The following is a 22,294-nucleotide window of genomic DNA, read 5'->3' as shown; positions in this document are numbered from 1 at the left end:
TAGCTACTAATTACTGAGTCCCTATCCTGTGTCAGACATTGTTCCAGAGCTTTATATATTACATAGTTTGACATAACAGTTAAGAGTATGGGCTCTAATGTCAGACTACCCAGGTTCCAATTCTGCTTCATCAGCTTACCAGCTACCTCATACCCTTGGTGCCTCAGTTTCCTTCAGTTCAGTTCAGTTGCTCAGTCGTGTCCGACTCTTTGTGACCCCATGGACTGCAGCACGCCAGGCCTGCCTGTCCACCACCAACTCCCGGAGCTTCCTCAAACTCATATCCATTGAGTTGGTGATGCTGTCCAACCGTCTCATCCTCTATTGTCCCCTTCACCTCCTGCCTTCAATCTTTCCCAGCATCAGGGTATTTTCTAATGAGTCAGTTCTTCACATCAGGTGGCCAAAGTATTGGAGTTTCAGCTTCAGCATCAGTCATTCCAATGAATATTCAGGACTGATCTCCTTTAGGATGGACTGATTGGATCTCCTTGCAGTCCAAGGGACTCTCAAGAGTCTTCTCCAACACTACAGTTCAAAAGCATCGATTCTTTGGCGCTCAGCTTTCTTTATAGTCCAACTCTCACATCCATACATGACTACTGGAAAAACCATAATTTTGATTAGGTGGACCTTTGTTGGCAAAGTAATGCCTCTACTTTTAAATATACTGTCTAGGTTGGTCATAACTTTTCTTTCAAGGAGTAAGCCTGGTCTGTCAGTTTACAAAGACCAAGCTATCTCTAGTAGAAGAGCCGGCCAGCCATTTGAAAAGAACTCAGCCATGTAAAAATCCAAGACCCTGGATTTTGATTATGGCCTTCCACTGCATCTGCCACATGACATTGAGCCAAATACTTTCTTGTGACCAGAATAAGTTCCTCCTTTAAAATTCTACCCCTTCTTTTGTGGCATGTATCACATTCTTCCATTATTTTCATTTATTTGTGCTCAGATTAGGCCATTTATTCAGGAAACATAAATTATCAGCAAAGATAAGTGAGATATGGAGAATCCAATACAATATCTTTTTAAATGAAAGAAATGCAAAAGATAATGAAGAAATTTGCAACATAAGTAGAGAAGGGAGAAATGCTATATAGGAGCAAAGTTTTGTATACTACTGAAATTAAGATGGTAATTATAATCACTAGTATAATCACTAGGAAGACAACTCAAAAATATATAGTAAAAGGGAATTAAAATGGTACTCTAGAAAATATATCTATTTGACATGAAAGAAGGCAGTAATGGAGAAACTGAGGACTAAAAATAGACATACGGGGGAATAATAATGAAATGGCAGAAGTCCTTCTTATCAATAATTATATTAAATATATATGGATTAAACTCTGCCCAATTAAAAAGCAGAGATTGGCAGAAATGACTTTTTAAAAATATGACCCAAATATATCCTATCTATAAGATGTCCTTTAGATTTAAAGACACAAATAGGTTGATGGTAAAAAGATGGGGAAAGATATTCCATTCATCGTAACCAAAAGAGAGCTTGAGTGGGTATATTAGCACTGGACAAAATAGACTTTAAGACAAAAATTGTTATGAGTGACTAAGAAGGACATTATATAATGATAAAAAAGTCAGTCCATAAGAAGATATAGCAGTTGTTAAATATATGCACATAACAGAGCCTTAAAATATATGAAGGAAAAATTGACAGAATTGAAGGAAGAAATAGTTCAACAGTAATAGTTGGACACTTTAATACCACGTTTTTAATAATGGATAGAACAACGGGACAGAAGATCAGCAAGGAAATAGAAAACTTGAACAATACCATAAACCAATTAGAGCAAACAGGCATCTATAGAACACTCCACTCAACAGTAGTAAATACACATTCTTCTCAAATGCACATGGAACAGTCTCTGGGATAGAGCATATGTTAAGCTACAAAGCAAATGTCAAATAAAAGATTGAAGTCATATAAAGCAGGGGTCCCCAACCTGTTGTCGGTGAACCAGTACCTGTCCATGTCCTGTTAGGAACCAGGCCCCACAGCAGGAGGTGAGCAAGGGCAAGCAAGCAAAGCTTCATCTGCTGCTCCTCATCATTCCCATCACTTGTATTACCATCTGAACCGCTTCTCTCCTCTGCCCCCATCCTTGGAAAAATTCTCTTCTACAGAAGTGGTCCCTAGCTCCAAAAAGGTTAGGAACCACTGATACAAAGCATGTCCTCTGATCACAGTGGGATGAAATAAGAAATCAATAACAGAAGGAAATTCACAGCAGCAAACAGGGAAATTCACAAATATGTGAAAAGGAAGAAAGAGAAATTAGAGACCAGCTGATCCTACAATCCCATGGAAATACCAGGGACTCTAACTAGCCAAAACAGTCTTGGGAAAAGAAGAACAAAGTTGGAAGACTCACACTCCTTGATTTCAAAAATTTTACAAAGCTACAGCAATCAATGTAGTATTGGCATAAGGATAGATATGCAGATCAGTGGACTATTATACAGAGACCAGAAATAAACCAGTACCTCTGTGGTCAATTGATAGTTGACGAAGGTGCTAAGACCACTCAACAGGAAAATAATGTAGTTTTTTCAAACAGATGATGTAGGGTCAAATGGATATCCACATGTAAGAAGATGAAGTTGGACTCCTTCCTCATATCATGTAAAAAAAATTAATTCAAAATGGACCAAAGACCTAAATATTCTTGGAAAGAGTTTTTGGAAAGAAAGAGTCTTGGAAAGAAACATAGGTATAAATTTTTGTGACCCTGTATTGGACGATGTTTTTTAAAATTATGATGCCAAAAACCACATAGCAACAGAAGAAAAAAATAATCAATCTTAAAAACTTGTGTTTGTCAAAGCACACTGTCAAGAAAATAAAGCTTTGACCCATAGAATAGGAGAAAATATTTGCAAATCATACATCTGACAAAGGTTTAGTATCTTATAAAGAAAGCTGAGTGCCGAAGAATTGACGCTTTTGAACTGTGGTGTTGGAAAAGGCTCTTGAGAGTCCCTTGGACTGCAAGGAGATCCAATCAGTCTATCCTAAAGGAAATCAGTCCTGAATATTCATTGGAAGGACTGATGCTGAAGCTGAAACTGCAATACTTTGGGCACCTGCTGAGAACTGACTCGTTGGAAAAGACCCTGATGCTGGGAATGATTGAAGGCAGGAGAAGGGGACGACAGAAGATGAGGTGGTTGGATGGCTCCACCCACTCGATGGACATGAGTTTGACTAAGCTCTGGGAGTTTGTGATGGACAGGGAAGCCTGGCATGCTGCAGTCCATGGGGTCGCAAAGAGTCAGACACTACTGAGCGATTGAACTGAACTGATATAAAAAAATCTTACAACTCAATAATAAAAATTTAAAAATAGGCAAAGGTTGCACAACATTAAAAATGTACTAAATGCTACTGAATTATATGTTTTAAGATGACTAATAGTCCATTTTATTACATATGAATTTTAAAAAATAGGTCAAGATTTGAATAAACAATTCTCTGAAAAAGATAAAATAATGGCCAATATATAGCTGAAAAGATACTCAACATCATAAGTCATTAGGGAAATGCAAATCAAAACCACAATTAGATACCATTTCATACTCTTTGGTATGACTATCATAATTTTTTTTTTTAAAGAGGAAAATAGCAAGTGTTGGCAATGATGTAGGGAAATTAGAACCCTTGTTTGGTGGGAATGTAGATTATTGTAACCACTACAGGAAACAACTTGGCAGTTCCTCAAAAGTAAAACATAGAGTTACTATGTGACTGAGCAACCCCATTCCTACTAGAAAAATCCCAAGAAAATTGAAAACACACACACACACACTTATACATATATATACACACACACATATAATGTACACAGACGTTCATAACAACAATCATGAGAGACAAAAAGTAGAAATAATTCAAATGTAATTGACAAACAGATAAACAAAATGTGGTATATCCATATAGTGGAATATTACTTGGCCATAAGCAGGAATGAAGTGCTGATTTTGTTATATGAACCCTAAAAACATTATTCTAGGTGAAAGAAGCCAGTCACAAAAGACCACATATGGTAAGGTCCCATTTATGTCCAAAATAGGCAAATCCATGGAGACAGCTAGCAACCTAGTGGTTTCCAGAAAATGAGGGGAGGGGAAATGGGGAATAAATGCTAATGGGTTTGGGGTTTCTTTGGGGGGTGATGGAAATGTTCTGGGTTTAGTTATTAGTATGGCACAATTCGAGGTTATGTGGCAACTTTGCCTAGAGGTCCAGTGGTTAGGGATGTGGTGCTTTCGCTACTGAGGGCCCAGGTTCAATCCCTGGTCAGGGAACTCATATCCCACAGGCTGTGCAGGGCGGCCAAACAGAAACAGGTTACGTGGCAACTCTGGAAAGCAGACGCACCCCACCCCCGCACCCCCGTGTGTGGTTGCTGTCTGTTGTGGCTTGTTATTGTTTCCTTGGTTAGTGATTTTTCTCAACTTTTTTTGGTAAAGTCTGTATTTTCTGTTGTGTGTGGCTCACCCAAGTCTGTGTCTGTTAGCTTGGTGGTCAGTTTGTGTTGCAGTAGAGTTCCTTGAATGCCTAGAGCAAAAGCAAAACAAGACAAAACTCTCCCAGGCTTTGCAGACTGGCTCTGCCGGGGCACTGCTCCAAGCTTTACCAGTCTGTTTACAACTCTGTCAGAATTCTTGCTGCTTCTCCTCTGCCTGAAGGCTACCGGAGGTGAAGGCTCAGCATCTTCTCAAGTGTTTTATGGAGCACACATCCAGCCCTGGGTGTGTGAATTGTCTTCTTGATTCTGCAGGATCCTTGCGAGCTTTGAAAAGCCCTTCCCAACTCACCTTGTCCCCCTATATCTTCCTTCCTGGCCTCTTCCGGCCCAGCCTTTCCCTTCTGTCTATTGTTCATCCCTGTGCTATCCCTTGCCCCAGGCTGCTGCGTCCAATACTTGGGCCTTTAAGAGCTTTCGGCAGTAGCATCCTGGAAGCTTCCCACCAAGCCTGGAACGCCTCCAAGTCAGGCAAAACAAAGGCAGGCCTTTGTGCCAGGCAGGTCAGAATCCACAGCCACAATTTCTAACAAATAAAGTCCTTATTGCTCCCTCTGTCCTCATGACGACCATGGGTCTGTAGTTTAAGGAATAGTTGGCAGGTGATTTAAAATGCCGCAGTGCTCTCTGCCCATAAAGCAAATGCTTCTTTCTTTACCAGGCTTTCCCCTGCTTGTTATAAGTTTTTAACTAGACTCCAGAGTTCTATAAAAATTGATTTAGACAGTGTTTACGAGTTCATTCACGGTTTTTCTAGAAGGATAGTTCCCTGGAGTTCTTTTATTCCACCGTTTTCAGTGCCATTACTCGTATCAACATTGTGAATACACACTAAAAACAAAACATTTTGAAAAGGTCAAAATGCTGGCTTTTATGGTTTTTTAATTTTGTCTCAATAAAAAAGATAGTGACAAGTTAATTTAAGATATTCCCGGTTCATAGAATGGCCTTAAAAGGCTTTTAGAGCCAGACATTAAGATGGGAAGACATTAAGATACCTTCACTGAGCAAAAAAGTGGGAAACCACCGAACAGTAGAGTGATCCATACTCAGATCAAGGGAAGATGAAAACCACCCACTGGTAAACATCTGGAATAGAGTCACATCTTGAGTCCCAGCCCAAAACTGCTGGATTGTTAGGCGGCCTTGGTCCACCAGGGAAGCTCATCAGTTAGCTGTTGCCATATAACAAACAACCTAAGTAGCTAAAAACAACCATTTTACAGCTCACAATTCTATGGGTCAAAAACTGGACAGGATCCAGAAGAACTGAAATCAAGACTTCAAAGAGATATTGGTGCTCTGTTGTTGATTGCAGCACTGTTGGCAGCAGTCAAGATGTGGGAACGACCCAAATGTCCGTTGATAAATGAAGAAAGAAAATGTGGTATATACTGCAGTGGGATGTGGGATGTTGTTGTTTAGCTGCTAAGTCGTATCTGACTCTTTGCAACTCCATGCGTGGACTGTAGCCCACCAGACTCCTCTGTCCATGGGATTTCTCAGGCAAGAATACTGGAATAGGTTGCCATGTCGTCCTCCAGGGGATCTTCCTGACCTGGGGATCAAACCCACATCTCCTGCATTGGCAGGCAGATTCTTTACTACTGAGTCGCCAGGGAAGCCCACAATGGAATATTACCCAGCCTTAAAAAAAGAAGGAAATCCTGTAGTATGCCACCACATGGGTTAACCTTGAGGACATTATACAAACTGAAGTAAGTGCTAGACTAAATGTGCCTTCTACCCTAATTCATTTGTGGAAGTCATAATTCCCAATGTGATGGTGTTTGGAGATGGGGACTTTGGGAGGCAATTACAAGAATGGGGCATCCATAAATGGGATTAGTGCCATTATAAGAAAGACAAGACAGAGTTAGTTCTCTTTCTCTACCATGTGAGGACATAGCAAGAAGGTGTCCATCTGCAAGCCAGGAAAAGGGCTTTCACCAGGAATAGAATCACCCAGCACCTTAATCCTGGACCTCTTAGCCTCCAGATCTGTGAGAAATAGTGGCCACTCAGTCTGTCACATTTGTTACAGCAGCCCAAATTGACTGAGGCAATCAGCCAGTTACAGAAAAACAGATACTGCATGATTCTACTTATATGGGGTATCTTAAACAGTCAAACTCATAGAATCAGGAGCTTTACAGGTGCTAGTGGTAAAGAACCCACCTGCTAACACAGGAGACATAAGAGAGGGGTTTGATTCCTGGGAAGATCCCCTGGAGGAGGAAATGGCAACCCACTCCAGTATCCTTGCTTGGAGAATCCCACGGACAAAGGAGCCTGACAGGTCACAATCCATGTGGTCGCAAAGAGTCGGACACAACTGAAGTGTCTTAGCACACACACGCATTGGGGAGTGCGTTTATAATACCTTAGGTAAAGGACCAGGTTATCATCTTATTTCTATAAAATATATTAACATTTCTATTGACATCTAAATTTATGGACAGAAAATTTTTTTTGCAAAAACCAAAACATTTGCAGTAACCGTCTGATTTTTTTAATCTTCTTGCATTATTGTTCTTTTCATTTATATTTCCTAATTATTCTATAGTGAATATATATTTGGTTATAACTGTATAAAGTTTTCTTTAAAAAAATGTCATCCTAACAAATCTGAACCTCATTCTTTTTTTTTTTAATTTTATTTTATTTTTAAACTTTACATAATTGTATTAGTTTTGCCAAATATCAAAATGAATCCGCCACGGGTATACATGTGTTCCCCATCCTGAACCCTCCTCCCTCCTCCCTCCCCATTCCATCCCTCTGGGTCGTCCCAGTGCACCAGCCCCAAGCATCCAGTATCGTGCATCAAACCTGGACTGGCAACCTCATTCTTAAGGTGACATAAATTAGATTTTTATAAATTAAATAATTAAAAGTGTCATCAGCAACTTTGCCAGTTAAAAGATTCTCACTGAAACCCCTCTGGGAAGAGGAAGACTCCATTGATTAGATGGCGAACATATCCCTGCCTGTGTTTTTCCTGTAAATTCTGACTTCTGTGCCAGCCTATGCCAAGTCAATATAGTAAGGGGACTGGGAGAGCAGACTTAGGCCTTATCAGATCCTTGGGGTCAGTGGGCAGAAGTTGGTGCTTTCTGGTAGTGTCCAGTTCCAGGCCATGTTCTCTAAACTAGCAAGGCAGCCAGATTAAACTCGGGCAGAAAAATTCCAGTAGAGGGTCTGGGGAGGCGTGGTTTTGTAATGAAGGTTGTTTTTCTGATCTTGTTTTGGAACAGCAGACAGTTGGGTTCAAACTGTTTGAACAGTTTGTGTCCTGGGTCCCCTTGGCTTAGGCCCAGCTCATTCATGTCTGCTTCTGTGAACTTTCCTTACAGGAAAACTTGATCGGCGCTCTCTTGGCAATTTTCGGGCACCTTGTGGTCAGCATTGCACTGAATCTCCAGGTATGTTTCCATCACCAGCACTGCCTGGTGCAGAGATGTAGCCAGAGTCGGGTTATCCGGGGCAGGCGCGTCTGCCTCCTCCCAGTGGGATGTTGCCCCCCATCCTGGGGTTGGGACAATACCTGGTGGATTGTTCCAGGATTCTCTCTTGGTTCTATGCCCCCACTTCATCCCCCATCACCCCTCAACTATGAAGACAGTGCTCTCTGTTATTTAGAAGTCTCTAGATGGGGTGGGGAGTGCCCTGGAGCAGCTGCTGTGGACGCCCTGCCCCACATGCCCTCGGCCTAGTTGAGACCCCAGGCAGCTGTGGTTTGGAGTGAGCTCAGAGCACCGTGGGAATGACCCCCACTGGCTGCAGGTGCAGCTAGACAACCAGCTGTGTGTGTTGGGTGCTGGTGTGGTTGTTAATGCCCCAGGGCAGCCTTCAACCCGTGGGGGTTGGGATTCAATGGATAAATACCCCCAGCCCCCCGTCCTTGGGTTGGATGGTTCTGAGGAGTGTTCACCGGGTCTCTTAAAGGGTCCTCAGTGGAATTGGGCCCCAGTTGCCTTAAGCACTAACTCACCCTCTAGTGTACCCGTCAATGACCTTTTTCCCTAGCCTGTCTCGCTTTCCACCTCCCTGATTTTGCTTCCTGGAATCACCTCCCAAATCTATGCCCTGCTTCCTAGTCCTTGTTTCAAGGACTGCTTCTGGGAAGCCCAGCATAAGGCTCGACACCTGAGACCTCCCTGGGGGTCCAGTGGCTAAGCTCCATGCTCCCAATGCAGGGGGCCCGGGTTCAGTCCTTGGTCAGGGAACTAGACCCCACATGTTACAACTAAAGATTCCACATGCCACAACTTAAAAAGTAAGAAAAAAAAAAAGACTGGACGCCTGGAAGCCGGACAAATACAGCACATTGACTAATCCTTTCCCTTCACGCTGCCCCCAGCTTCAGCGAGCAAGCTGCTCTGCCTCTGTAGAGCGGGCACATGAATACTCTGCTTCCACGTGTGCACACGTGTGTTTCTGAGGCTGCGTGGTCTCCTGGCTCCTCGTCTGACTCCCTCTCCTCCCTCTGCACACCAGCTCCTCTGCTTCCGTATCTGCTTCTACACAACCCCGCACCATGATCCAACCTACGTGGCAGACTTGAGCCTCTGAGTCAGCATGCCTTTGGGGCTTTCCTTAGTCACTGCCTCAGGGTCTGTGTCCCAAGTTCACATTTCCAGAACTAGGAACACTGTCCCTGCTTGGGCCAAGTGTCCACCCAAGGGAGGGGAAGACCCTCTAACACTCACAGTCTGCCCAGCAGCGCTGTGGGCATTTCTCCAAAAAGGAGTGTATCCAGGTGGGCACCCTGAACAAGGGGACTTCTGAGCCTTGCAGTTAGAGGGTCAACCCGAGGGCCAGGCTAAAGTGGGGGTCCATAGGTCATGGCTCTCACCCCAGATTGCCCATTGCCTGTGATGTACATCAGAAATGCACATTTCCAGGCCTTGCCCACACCTCCCCTCTGAGGATGAGGCCCAGACACATGTATTTTTTTAAAGCTTCCTGGAGAATGTAAAGCCTTGCAGCCAGTTTGAGAGCTCTTGTCTCAGTGTTTACGCTTCTCTGAGGGAGGACTCAGAAAAATCTGACAATCTCCCCCAAGTTATTTTTAAGAGTGGGGGGGGGTTGTGGATTTAGGGTTCATGTGCTGTAGCATCTTTTCCCCAGAGATCTGGACGAATCGTGTTCTTTCTTGGACTTCTAGAAGTACTGCCACATCCGCCTCGCAGGCTCCAAGGACCCTCGGGCCTATTTCAAGACCAAGACATGGTGGCTGGGCCTGTTCCTGATGCTTCTGGGCGAGCTGGGCGTGTTTGCCTCCTACGCCTTTGCGCCCCTCTCTCTGATCGTGCCCCTCAGCGCTGTCTCTGTGATAGGTAAGACCCAGCTCCCGCCCCACCCTCCCCTGGGACTCGCCCACCTCTGTGATCACTGTCACTGCCAGGATCAAAGAGACCTGCTCAACAAGCCAGCTTTTGCTTTGCCAATAAAACCTAACACTTACAAAGGGCTTCACACACAGCAGCCCCTACTCTAAGCACTTACAGATACTGATTCTCCTGGCAGCCTTCTGAGAGAGACACTGTTATTATTCTCATTTTACAGATGAGGAAACTGAGGCACAGAGTAGTGAAGCTGCTTTTCCCAAATCACACAGCTAGTAAGGAGCAGGGCTGGGATGCACACCAGGCTATTTGCCTCCTGAATCTGTTTAAGATTCAGAACGTTTATCAGAGTTGCTTGTTATTTCTACTGCAGAAGGAAGATTAACCTTGACCAGTTCATCCTAACACCGTGAAAATAAACTAAGCTTTCATAGAATTCAGATATCTCACACCATGTGAGCCAGCAGAGAAGCCCCTGTAAGAAATGCATATTCAGCTTATTCGCTGATCTTTTTACATCAACCGATATCATTTTAAAAACATCAACTTTCTCATCTGCCATTTTTTCTGTAATTTTTGTAATCACTGAACCAGTGTTTCAGAATGTTTAAACCATCTAGAAGACAAAGGAGTTTTGATGTTCATGAGGTCAAAAATAAAATAGAATTAGAAAAAATTCTTTTTTTGTTAAATAAAAGATTTTAGTACATTAGTGGACAATAGTTTTTTGTACATAGGAGCAAGATCAATGAACTTGATTTGAAATATTTCTTTTCATCTTACTGACGAGGATTGCAGTGCTGAGAAGCTCTTCCCTGCTCTTAAAGGAGAAAATCATATTTTGAGTCTTAATCCTCCTGGAATTAAGAGGCCCTTTTAAGAGGCCAGCAGGGATGGTGTATGCCTGGCAATTATGGCCCCTCCTGTACCCAAGGCAGACATCACTAATCAATCATAGCCTTCCTTCCTCGTGAGCCTGGATGGGCCCTCAGAATCCTCAGGGCTTCAGGCAGTCATTACCAATTACCAGGAGTTGACAAAGGAGTGGAAACTTATTTCCTTTCCCTCATCCTATTTATTGAAAGCCCCTCTTTCTTGACCAGGGTGGGTAAACAGGCAGCCTACAAGATGACCAAGATCTTCAGGCATGCCATGTTCTTACCCACACAATATTGTTTCAAAATATCATTTGAGTGCCTTTCACTGAGGCAAGTTGTCTACCATAGTCTTGACTTCTCCCTCCTGTCTTACATCTGGCCCATGTTGCACACCTGTGTTGTTGCTCATCCCAACAGGGTTTTAATAGATTTGTCCTCTGTGCATTGCTGATCTGTCCAAAGGGCTCTCAGAACCTTTATTCACAAAGAGGAATATGTGACTGAATGACAGGTGCTTTAAATACTAGCCTTTAAAGTTTAATAAGGATCAAGTAACCAAATTCTTTAAAATAGAGCAAATTATAATGATGGAACTTCAGGGATCAGCCCTTGGAAATTACGGAGATCTTAGAGCTTCTTAGTCACCCAGAAAAAAGTAACATTAAAAATAAATAAATATTAAAATAATAACCACCATTTGTTGGTTACCTATTACATATTAGTCACTGTCCCAGATGCTTTAATAATAATAATAGCTCAGTTATCGATCACAAACTGAGTGATAAATAATTTACATGTGTTATCTCATTTAATTGACCCTATAACTCTGTGTGCTCAGTCGCTTAGTTGTGTCCAACTCTTTGCAACCCCATGGACTATAGCTTGCCAGGCTCCTCTGTCCATGAAATTTTTCCAGGCAAGAATACTGGACTGGGTTGCCATTTCCTTCTCCAGGGAGAAGTAGGTATTTTCAGTGATGTGCTGATAAACTAACTTGAGAGAGAGAAAATGAAAGAAGAGAGAAGGTGGAAGGAGGTAGGGAAAGGACAGAAAAGTAAGAAAGAAAAGGAAGACCTGATTTGTAGTGTTTCTGGTATAAATACTCAAACTGTGGCTGATTCCAAGCTACTCATGGTTTCCTGACTACTAACGTTCAGCCCGCTGGTGCAGGCTGAATCCAGCGCACGGTTTCAGTGACTAGGAAATGAATTCTCAGGTGAAGTGACCTACCCAGAAAACGCAGCCAGAAGAGGCAGACCTAAGACAGTAATCCAGGGCTATTCACAATCAATGCCAGCCTCCTCTTTTAGGACAGTCATGAGGAAGTCTGAATACGTCTGCAAGCTTGGAAGAGTCAGGAAGAGAAAAGAACCAGGGGGAAACATCAGAGGTGGACATTGCCATGAAGGAGCAGGACTCCTGGGCTCCAGCAGTCCTAGGAAAGTCCAAGCCTTTCCTTGCCAGCTGAGGGATTCCTTTCCCTGTTTTTCACATGGAATCATAATAGTGCCCACCCAAAGAGTGAATGTGCCAGAAAGAACTTGTGTGAGTTTCTGGTCACACAGCAAATAGTCAACCCCCGGTGCTCCTGGCCTTGTAGGAAATCCTCAGGGAAGCTCAGAGAGGAGCCTCTGTTTTGAAGATGGACATTACAAGGGACTGAGCTCTTGGGGGCATGAGTGAGAGCTTAGGAAGTACCAAGCTCCAGTGCAAATGAGCCAACCCAGAGGGCGTGGGTGAAGGGACGCGCATTTGACTGATGGGAGCTTCAGTTCTCTTCTTCTGCTGTTCTTTCCTTACAGCCAGCGCCATCATAGGAATCATATTCATCAAAGAAAAATGGAAACCCAAAGACTTCCTGAGTAAGTTTGTTGGTTTGAGCCCACGTTCGTAGTTTTATTCTTGTGTCTTTTTTCAGTATAAATCCAGCTCCTCCCAATCTAGAGATCATCTGTCTCCTTCTCCTCCGTGTGGTTCTATATCCCACCCTCAGCAGGCTACTGAGGGCTGGGTTTTTTAATCAGTGGTTCCCAAACCGGGCTATCCACCAGAACCATCTGTGAGACTTTTTAAAATGGGCTTTCATTCATTGCATATAATCAGTATTTATTGAACATCTATTGTTGGGATTTTTGTAGGCCCGGTAAAAGGCTCCCTCTTTCCCTGAGTTTTAAAGCAATGGGAACTAAACAAGGAAGCCAAACAGGAGATCAGAAGTTACGCCTTATTACTAACGACAGTTAGGTTAGAACGTGTGGCCCCATGAACTTGTTTCCATTCTCCTCCAGTGTGCCCCAGCCCCCACCTAGACCTTAGGCCAGCCTCCCAAGGAAATATTTAGGTTTACAGAATGGAACACTTATCCAGAATTCCTGCCGTACATTCATATCCTGTGGCAGAGAAGGGAGAAAAAAGAACAAAACCCGAGTGTTTAAATTCTTTTCATAGATTATCTCCATTCAGTTGAGAAATGTGGACCAATGGGGCAAGAAGCAGAAGTGTGGGTCCATTGGAGGCCCCTCCACATAGAAACCCAAGGGGTGGGGAAGAAGTTACCTACTAAGTTCCACCCTCTGCTGTGGGTGCTGAGGATATAGCAGTAGGACAGATGGAGCTTACAATCTAATGTATATATTACATATATGTGTGTGCGTGCAGACATGCTGAGTCGCTACAGTCGTGTCCGACTCTTGGACCCTATGGACTGTAGCCCGCCAGGCTCCTCAGTCCATGGGGTTCTCCAAGCAAGAATACTGGAGTGGGTTGCCATGCCCTTCTCCTTCCCAGCCCTGGGATCAGACCTGAGGCTCCTGCATTGCAAACAATTCTTTATCGCTGAGTCAACTGGAAAAGCCCTATATGTATATCTGTATACATCTGTATACATGTTTATATATAATAAACAAGTGAACTATATGACTAAATCAACAAGATAATTCTGGATCTTAGTGAGTGCTTCAGAGAAAACAATGCTTTTTGGTGGGGCACTGGGAACATGGGGATACTTTTCCCAGACTGATCAGGGATAGACTCTCTGAAGAGGTGGGGCCCAGACCCAAGTAATACTGAAGAGACTACCATTGCCAAGGTCTGTGGGCACAGTGTTCCATGCAGAGGAAGCAGCAGGTGCAAAGGCCCTGAGGCTGGGATAAGTTTGGCGTATCTGGTATCAGTAAGGCCAGCACACCTGTAAGGTGATGAGTACAGGAGGAAGGAGGACATGAGAGCAAGGACGCATGAGGACTGGATGATGTAGGACCTTACAAGCCATGCTAGGACGTGACATAATGGTAGATCCAGGCTGTATTCCCAGAGACTTTGAATCTGGGCTGAGGGCCCTAGGCATTTGCATTCTTACAAAGCTCCCCACGATGAAGTATATTTGTCTGCAACTTGCTTTGAAATATATCCGAAAATAACCTGGCTTGAAGAATGAGTGGAGGGATGGAGAAAATGGATCGATAGCCGATAAGGCATGTATAAGAAAATGTCAATTTAGAATCTTGCTGTGGGACTATGAGTGCTTTCTATACAACTCTTTCAACTTTTCTGTGCGTCTGAAAGTTTCTAAATACAAAACATTAGGGAGAAGAAGCTCCCAAGATGCTGCAGACATACAGCCAGGTTTGAGAAGCACTGTTCTGAATCATTGGTGAAGAGTAAGAGCAAGACTGGAAGAGGAGGTGGAAAAAGAAAAAAATCTAACTCTGGAAAAAGCAGAACTACTGTTCAGCAAGTCTAGTCAAGGCTATCGTTTTTCCAGTAGTCATGTATGGATGTGAGAGTTGGACTATAAAGAAAGCTGAGCGCTGAAGAATTGATGCTTTTGAACTGTGGTATTGGAAAAGACTCTTGAGAGTCCCTTGGACCACGAGGAGATCCAATCAGTCCATCCTAAAGGAAATCAGTCCTGAATATTCAATGGAAGGACTGATGTTGAAGCTGAAACTCCAATACTTTGGCCACCTGACGTGAAGAACTGACTCACTGGAAAAGACCTTGATGCTGGGAAAGATTGAAGGCTGGAGGAGAAGGGGATGACAGAGGATGAGATGGTTGGATGGCATCACCGACTCAATGGACATGAGTTTGAGTAAACTCCGTCAGTTGGTGATGGACAGGGAAGCCTGGTGTGCTGCAGTCCATGGGGTTGCAAAGAGTCAGACACAACTGAGCAACTGAACTGAGCTGAACTGAACTGTTCAGCAAATAAACCACACTGCAAAGACTCAGAATGATTTATAGTAATTCTGAGAAGGAGAGGGATGGGGCTGGGCTGATTCAGAGACCAGTGTAAAGGTTTATGTCCCTTCCAGGGTCATTCTAGGTGGTCCTGGAATGAGCAGCACACCCTATGTGAATTGGAAAAAGATGCCCCTCTGGCCATCTGTAGTTCTGTGGGCACCTGCCTTGGTGAGCAGAGCTTGGGCTAGATTTTAGCCCTCCTCGCCGCCCTTGTGCAGTGAGCAACCTGCACAATTGTGTGTGGCCACCCTGCTTAAAGTTCCATGAAATTCAGCAAACATTCACCCAGTGCTAGTCCTTTGCTGGACAATGCAGGCATATTGATGAGTAAGACCTGTCCCTGCCTGCAGAGAACTTAAAGAAATAGGCTTGCACAGAACTTACCCTGTTGAGTTTAACCATGGCTGCTTCATTTGAGCAATTTAATAACTAGTTTTTGGGGTTTTTTTTTAACACCTTTTGAGGCCTAGAATGAAAATCAGTTCAGTTCAGTTGCTCAGTTGTGTCCGACTCTTTGTGACCCCATGAATCGCAGCACGCCAGGCCTCCCTGTCCATCACCAACTCCCGGAGTTCACTCAAACTCATGTCCATCAAGTCAGTGATGCCATCCATCCATCTCATCCTCTGTCATCCCCTTCTCCTGCCCTCAATCCCTCTCAGCATCAGAGTTTTTTCCAATGAGTCAACTCTTCGCATGAGGTGGCCAAAGTATTGGAGTTTCAGCTTTAGCATCAGTCCTTCCAATGAACACCCAGGACTGATCTCCTTTGCAGATCTCCTTGCAGTCCAAGGCACTCTCAAGAGTCTTCTCCAACACCACAGTTCAAAAGCATCAATTCTTCAGTGCTCAGCTTTCTTCAAAGTCCAAATCTCACATCCATACATGACCACTGGAAAAACCATAGCCTTGACCAGACAGACCTTTGTTGGCAAAGTAATATCTCTGCTTTTGAATATGCTGTCTAGGTTGGTCATAACTTTCCTTCCAAGGAGTAAGCATTGAAAATAAAGGACATTTAATGTGGTATCACATTTCCTAGATACGGTAGAATGGAACTGCTGCTGCTGCTAAGTCGCTTCAGTCGTGTCCGACTCTGTGCAACCCCATAGACAACAGCCCACCAGGCTCCCCCATCCCTGGGTTTCTCCAGGCAAGAACACTGGAGTGGGTTGCCATTTCCTTCTCCAATGCATGAAAGTGAAAAGTGAAAGTGAAGTCGCTCAGTCGTGCCCAACTCTTCGAGACCCCATGGACTGCAGCCTACCAGGCTCCTCTGTCCATGGGGTTTTCCAGGCAAGAGTACTGGAGTGGGGTGCCATCGCCTTCTCCGGGTAGAATGGAACAGGTATAGTTATTTCTATCACAGGAAAATCCAGAGGCCTGCGGTCACCATATGTGCAGCTCAGAAGTCATAGCCCTTTTCAACTTGCCTGGAGCTGGGTTCCTTCAACCTCAGAAGCTTTTCAGCAACCCCACAGGGTTCAGCCAGAGTGTGACAGGACCCTGGGGAAGAGTCAGGAGACTCTGGACCTTCACCCAGGAACATGCCTCCTGGGCCACCAACAGTCTCTGACAAGTCTGCGGAGTAGTGCTGATAGTACTTAGATAGTTCCTTGGGAGTAGTTCAGATAGCCAACTGGGAGAGGATTAGACAGTTTTTTTTTAATTGTCTGTGTTCGTGCAAGATTGTGTTTGTGAGATTCTTCTGATCTTGGCCTGTGGTGGTAGTTCCTTCAGTCTCAATGCTGTATGTTGGTCTGCGTGTGAATAGGACACAATTTATCATTTCTACTGTTGACGGCATTAAGTAGTCTCCAGTCTTGGATTATAATAAATCATGTTGCCATGAAAATTTCTGTGCCTGTCATTTGGAAAACATAGGCTCTGAAGGTTTGCTTTTGAGGGTTTTATATATATATATATTTTAAATCTCGCCCATCTAGCTTTAGAATGTTCCTTGTAAAATACACAGTAAACAAGAGCACAATACCAAAACAACTAGAATGAAGAAGAAAAAATATGCAGTTTTACTCATACTGTACCGGTGGGAGTGGAAGTTGGGGTGCAGCTACTTTAGAAAACCATGACAATAACTACTAAACTGAACATCGGCATGTCCTGGGACCCAGGAATTCCGCTCCTAGTTTTATGCCCAACAGAAGTACATGCATTTGTTTTCCAAATGACATGCACAGGAACGTTCATAGCAACATGATTTGTTATAACCCAAGACTGGAGACTACTTAAATGCCCACTAACAGTAGAAATGATAAATTGTGTCCTAGTCACACGTAGACCACCATGCAACAGTGAGAATGAAGGAACCATCACCACAGGCCAGGATACAGATGAACCTCACAAACATAATCTTGCAAGAACACAGACACGAGAAAACATCGTGTATGATTGCATCGATATAAAGTTACAAACCCAGGCAAACGATCAGTGCCAGTAGAAGTCAAAGTGTTACCCTGGGGTGGAGTCTACTGATGGGAAGGGAGCACAAGTGAGGATTTGGGGGCCCTGCTAACATTCCTTTTCTCCACCTGGGTGCTGGTTACATGGGTGAGTTCACTTTGTCAAAATTCATCAAGCACTTTTTTGTTATGCATGCTATACCCCATTAACATTTTGTTTCATGTTAAATGTTATTTTTTTAAACGACATTCATGGAGATATTCTTTTTTTTTTTTTAAATAAAGAAAAGCCGAAAATTCAGACAACAGCAGGTCCTCATGTGTTGCCCCAGAGGCACGTGCTGGCCTGGCCAGTGGCCGCAGTGAGCCATGCGACACCTCCTTCTCCCTGCAGGGCGCTACATCTTATCCTTCGTTGGCTGCGGTCTGGCCATCGTGGGTACCTACTTGCTGGTGACATTCGGACCCAACAGTCACGAGAAGATGACAGGCGATAACATCATCAGGCACCTCGTGAGCTGGCCTTTTCTCCTGTACATGGTACGAGACATTCCGGTCCTTCCACCTGAGGTGGTGGGTGTGGGGATGGAGTCCTAGAAACCAAAAACCTGAATTCCCAGCAAGACGGGGTTCACGGGCATCATGCCGTATCTCACAGCACTGAACACCATGCTCGCGGGAGTATGTCGTTCCCGGTCAGGTGTTTTCTTTTTCCCCACTGTGTCCTGAGTAATGTCTAAAACTGCATGTATAATATGACAACTTGATTTTTTAGAGGTATTTGTATGTCTGTACCATATCTGTAAAATACTGGACAGAAAAACAGAAACTCCATCAGTAGTTGTCTCTGGGAGATGGAATTATGCTTGTGCTTTTTATTTTGTCTTTGTCTTTACATATCGCTACATTAAATGTTTAAAACAGTTAAGGTAAGCAAAAAAAGTTAAAATTGTAAGCAGTTATTTCTTTTTGGCCAGTATCACACAGCTGATAGAAGCTGATAGAAAAACTAGAGACAATGGGAACTTTATTTCCTAAACCCCCAACCGGAGCTCAGTCCTCTGCTCCAGTTACATCCTGGTTGGGTCTACGAGTAGACTAATCAAGGAAAACATTCAAGGTATTTAATAAAGCCACTGGTATATCTCTGCTCCATGCATGGCACCATGTTAAATGTTTTTTAGTATATTATCTGTCATCAAAAATAATCAATAAGCCAAGAGTTTTATATGAGCTAGACTATGGACCATAGCCCAGGAGACCGCCTCTCAGGTCACTCTGAGGATCTGCCCTGGGGAAGCCTGGTTTTCAGCACAATTTTGTATCTTGTCAGGTCAGAGAACATTAAACAAGTCAAAGATGTGCTCTTTCAAGTTAAAAAAACAGATCAGCATGTACACAGCAAGTCCGTTTGTCCTTGGTACCTGGGGAGGGAATCTTATCATCAAAAGGGTAGCAGAAAAGAAGGCATTTGATTTTTTTTAACATAAGCATTCTTTACTTCTGGTCAATGTTCCCTTTTCTTTCATAATTAAAACAGACATACAATGTGTATGACAAGCTGTTTTAGTTAGCATAAAATTTGAGTTAAACCGTGTATAAACCAGAATGACTTCCCCAGACCTCAGGATGTGAAAATGTGTTTCATCACCTCTCATATTCCCTCAACAGTCCCATAACACAGGTGTTTTTCTCTCCATATTATGGACTACAAAACTGGATCTCAGGGTTCATGAGGTTGCCCAGAGTCCCCCAAGGGCAGAGCTGGACCCGAAGCCTGCCTGCCTGGCCGCGCATGTCACCACAGCCTGCTGACCATGGCATTCACTGGTCTTGCCTCAGCCGCCTGGGCCTGCTGCAGAGGCCCCAAGCGTCCTTTCCCCTCAGATTTCCCACAAATCAGAGGACTTAGGTTTCCCCAAGGTTGGGGCTGTGTCATCTCCTGACTGCCACCAGCCCCAGCATTGACCTGGTGGGCCTAGAAGAGTGTCTGCCAGGCAGAGCCAGAGACCCACCTTTTCAGGAAAAGCTTGACCCCAGAACACAGACTTCTCTTTACAGAGTCCTGAGCTCGAGTCCATTCCTTACTGTATAGCCATTACCAAGGCCCTTGGCCACGTGTTCTGCCTCCTTCTCTGTAAATCGGCGGATCCCTGGACCCGCAGTGGTTGTCGGGATGGCGTGGGAACCACCTGGCCCGTGACTGATGCTCAGTGACCCATTCAGTTTATCTTCCTCCGTCATGACTGTGAGGCAGCTGGAGGAATTTGGCCAAATCAAATTCAATAAATGAGTGTCTGCTCTGTGGCAGACACTGTGGGTATAAAAACTAAATGAGACGTACTCACAGAACTCGTGGTCCATCAGGAGGCAGCGGCGCATACACAGTCAACTCGAACTAGGGTGCCAAGCGCTCTCCCGGGATGCATTCAAGCATCATGAAAATGCTGGGGAAACTGGCCCCACCCCTGCCCACAGCCAGAATCCACACCCATCAGTTGGAAATACTGAGGAATAACTGTGCATCTGCTTGATGGCGTATTCTGCAGCAATGAAAGATAATTATGACAACTTCATAAAACATGAAAATTGTTTATGTAACTAAAAATGGCCCAGCACAAAATTGGGCTTGGACGGTGATGACAAGTAGATTAAACAGGTATTCACTGTGACAAAGACAGGAAGACACAGGAAAATGAAAGCCGCTGTGTTTTGTGGTCTCATAATTATGAGGAATTTAAAAAAATGGTTTTCTTCTTAAAATGCTGATTAATGTTTTTGTGTTGGTTTTTATGGTAAACAAACTTCGGTGGGAGGTCAAGGCAGGCAAATGGAGCTGAGCTGTTGTTTTAGTTTTGCTAAACTAAAGCCCAGTGACGCTGGGCTTGCTTCACTTCCTGGAAGAATATTGCCAATGTCTGGACCTTTTTAAGGAGTAGAAAGGATAAGTTGTTGCTGCAAGGGCGGGGAACTTCTCAAACTTTAGAGTTCTCTAATTTTACATTTTCTGGTAGGATTCTTTGCTTGTAGCCCACCAGGCTCCTCTGTCCATGGAGTTCTCCAGGCAAGAATACAGGAGTGGGTAGCCATTCCCTTCTCCAGGGAATCTTCCAGACCCAGGGACTGAACTTGGGGAGCATCTTCTGAACACAAGGCACAGGGCCCCCATCTGCAAGCAGCATAGCCTAGTGGGAAAGCTCATGTGTCCTGGAGCCAAACTGTCCGGGTTCAAACCCCATTTGCTAGCTTGGGATTGCAGTAGTATGTGCTTCCTAGAATTATGGCGCTGATTTAATGAGTTGAGTGAGTAAAGATAACATGCTTAGAAGAGAGCCAGGCAGGTTCATGAGCTCGTTACGCATAGGCTGTGATCACGGCCCTGTGAGTTAGGAATTATTGTCATTATCCCTATTTCACAGAGGTGGTAACTGAGGTTCAGAGAACTTAAGTGGCCTGCCCAAGGTCACCCGGCTAGTTTAGAAGGAGGTCCAAGCTCAGAACTGGGCCTCCCTGACTCCAGATGTCCTCTCCTTCCGACTCTGCCAAGCGGCACATAGTAGTGGCCTGGTTAGCGAGCGACTGGTATATATAGACCTACGTACTTTACTGAAGAGCTCTTCTCAGCAGACAAGCGTCTCCCTCTGTGACCAGCTCCCCAGTTTCAGTGGGCGTTACCATGGAGCAGTGAAGGGGGTCACCAGCCCAGCCTGGTGAACCTTGACCGTCCAGGACAAGGTGGACATGAGGCTGGCACAGCACCCTCAGAGCCCCCCGACGAGGTGGACTCCCCCGCAGGGTGGGGGTTAGAGGGACTCAGCGTTCCCTGCTTCCCTGCAGGATGTCTAGCAGGGGTCTGGGAAATGTTTTGATTCTCTTTCCACATGGAGGGCCTGCAGCTGGCGCAGTCCGAAGCATAAGCTCCAGCCCAGCCCACCAGGGTCTCCTGGTCTTGCCCGTCGCCCCCCGCTGACCTCCCCTCTTGCTGTTCTCTGCAGCTCGTGGAGATCATTCTCTTCTGCCTGCTGCTGTACTTCTACAAGGAAAGGAACGCCAATAACATCGTGGTGATTCTCCTTTTGGTGGCCTTACTCGGTAAGTGAGGGTCTGGGTGGTTGAGTTTTGCCACTTCCCTGGTGGCTCAGACGGTAAAACATCTGCCTACAATGCGGGAGACCTGGGTTCGATCCCTGGGTCAGGAAGAGCCTTTGAAGAAGGAAATGGCAACCCACTCCAGTACTCTTGCCTGGAAAATCCCATGGACGGCAGAGCCTGGTAGGCTACAGTCCATGGGGTCGAAAAGATTCGGACACGACTAAACCACTTCACTTTCTTTTCTTTTTCTTTAAGTAGCACCAAAAGGAAATAATGGGTTTTGTTTACCAAGCTGCGGGCTGCTGGACCCAGGAGCTGCTGGAGGCCGGCTCAGGCTGGTCCCTCTGCATCAGAGGCTACCAGGGTTGGGTTCCTACTAACCGGACACAGACCTTGTTAGTTTCTTTTTTTTAATTTATTTATTTTTTAATTGGAGGATAGTTGCTTTACAATATTGCGTTGGTGTCTGCCATGCATCAGTATGTATCAGCCATAGGTATACATCTGTCCCCTCCCTCTTGAACCTCCATCCCACCCCTCTAGGTGGTCACAGAGCCCTAGTTTGAGTTCCCTGAGTCATATGGCAAATTCCCACTGGCTATCTATGGGCCTCGTCAGTTTCTTCGTTAGGGTTAGGGTTAGGGTTCAGTGTTCGGTATTCTTGCTCAAATACCAAGTCTCCTAAGTGCCAAGAGAGGTGCTGCAAACTAGCTAGAGCAGTGAGCCAGACAGACACCCCTCCGCTCAGGCTGCTGTTA

At 44.6% G+C, this 22,294-nt stretch overlaps 1 protein-coding gene across 2 annotated transcripts in view; it reads left to right on the top strand.

The window, feature by feature from the left end:
• NIPAL3 (NIPA like domain containing 3) overlaps positions 1–22,294 on the top strand; it is a 55,286-nt gene that overhangs the window by 16,901 nt on the left and 16,091 nt on the right. For both annotated transcript variants that reach the window (XM_006077977.4, XM_025278730.3), the window contains exons 3-7: positions 7,907–7,975; positions 9,721–9,892; positions 12,582–12,641; positions 17,839–17,984; positions 21,440–21,536. In XM_006077977.4, coding sequence (XP_006078039.1) covers positions 7,907–7,975; positions 9,721–9,892; positions 12,582–12,641; positions 17,839–17,984; positions 21,440–21,536 — 544 coding nt within the window. The remainder of the gene's footprint in view (positions 1–7,906; positions 7,976–9,720; positions 9,893–12,581; positions 12,642–17,838; positions 17,985–21,439; positions 21,537–22,294) is intronic.

The sequence above is a fragment of the Bubalus bubalis genome, chromosome 2 (genome assembly GCF_019923935.1).
Source record: "Bubalus bubalis isolate 160015118507 breed Murrah chromosome 2, NDDB_SH_1, whole genome shotgun sequence".
Lineage (NCBI taxonomy): Eukaryota > Metazoa > Chordata > Mammalia > Artiodactyla > Bovidae > Bubalus > Bubalus bubalis.
The sequence above is the reverse complement of the archived record's forward strand: the minus strand, read 5'-3'. Positions and strand labels throughout refer to the sequence as shown.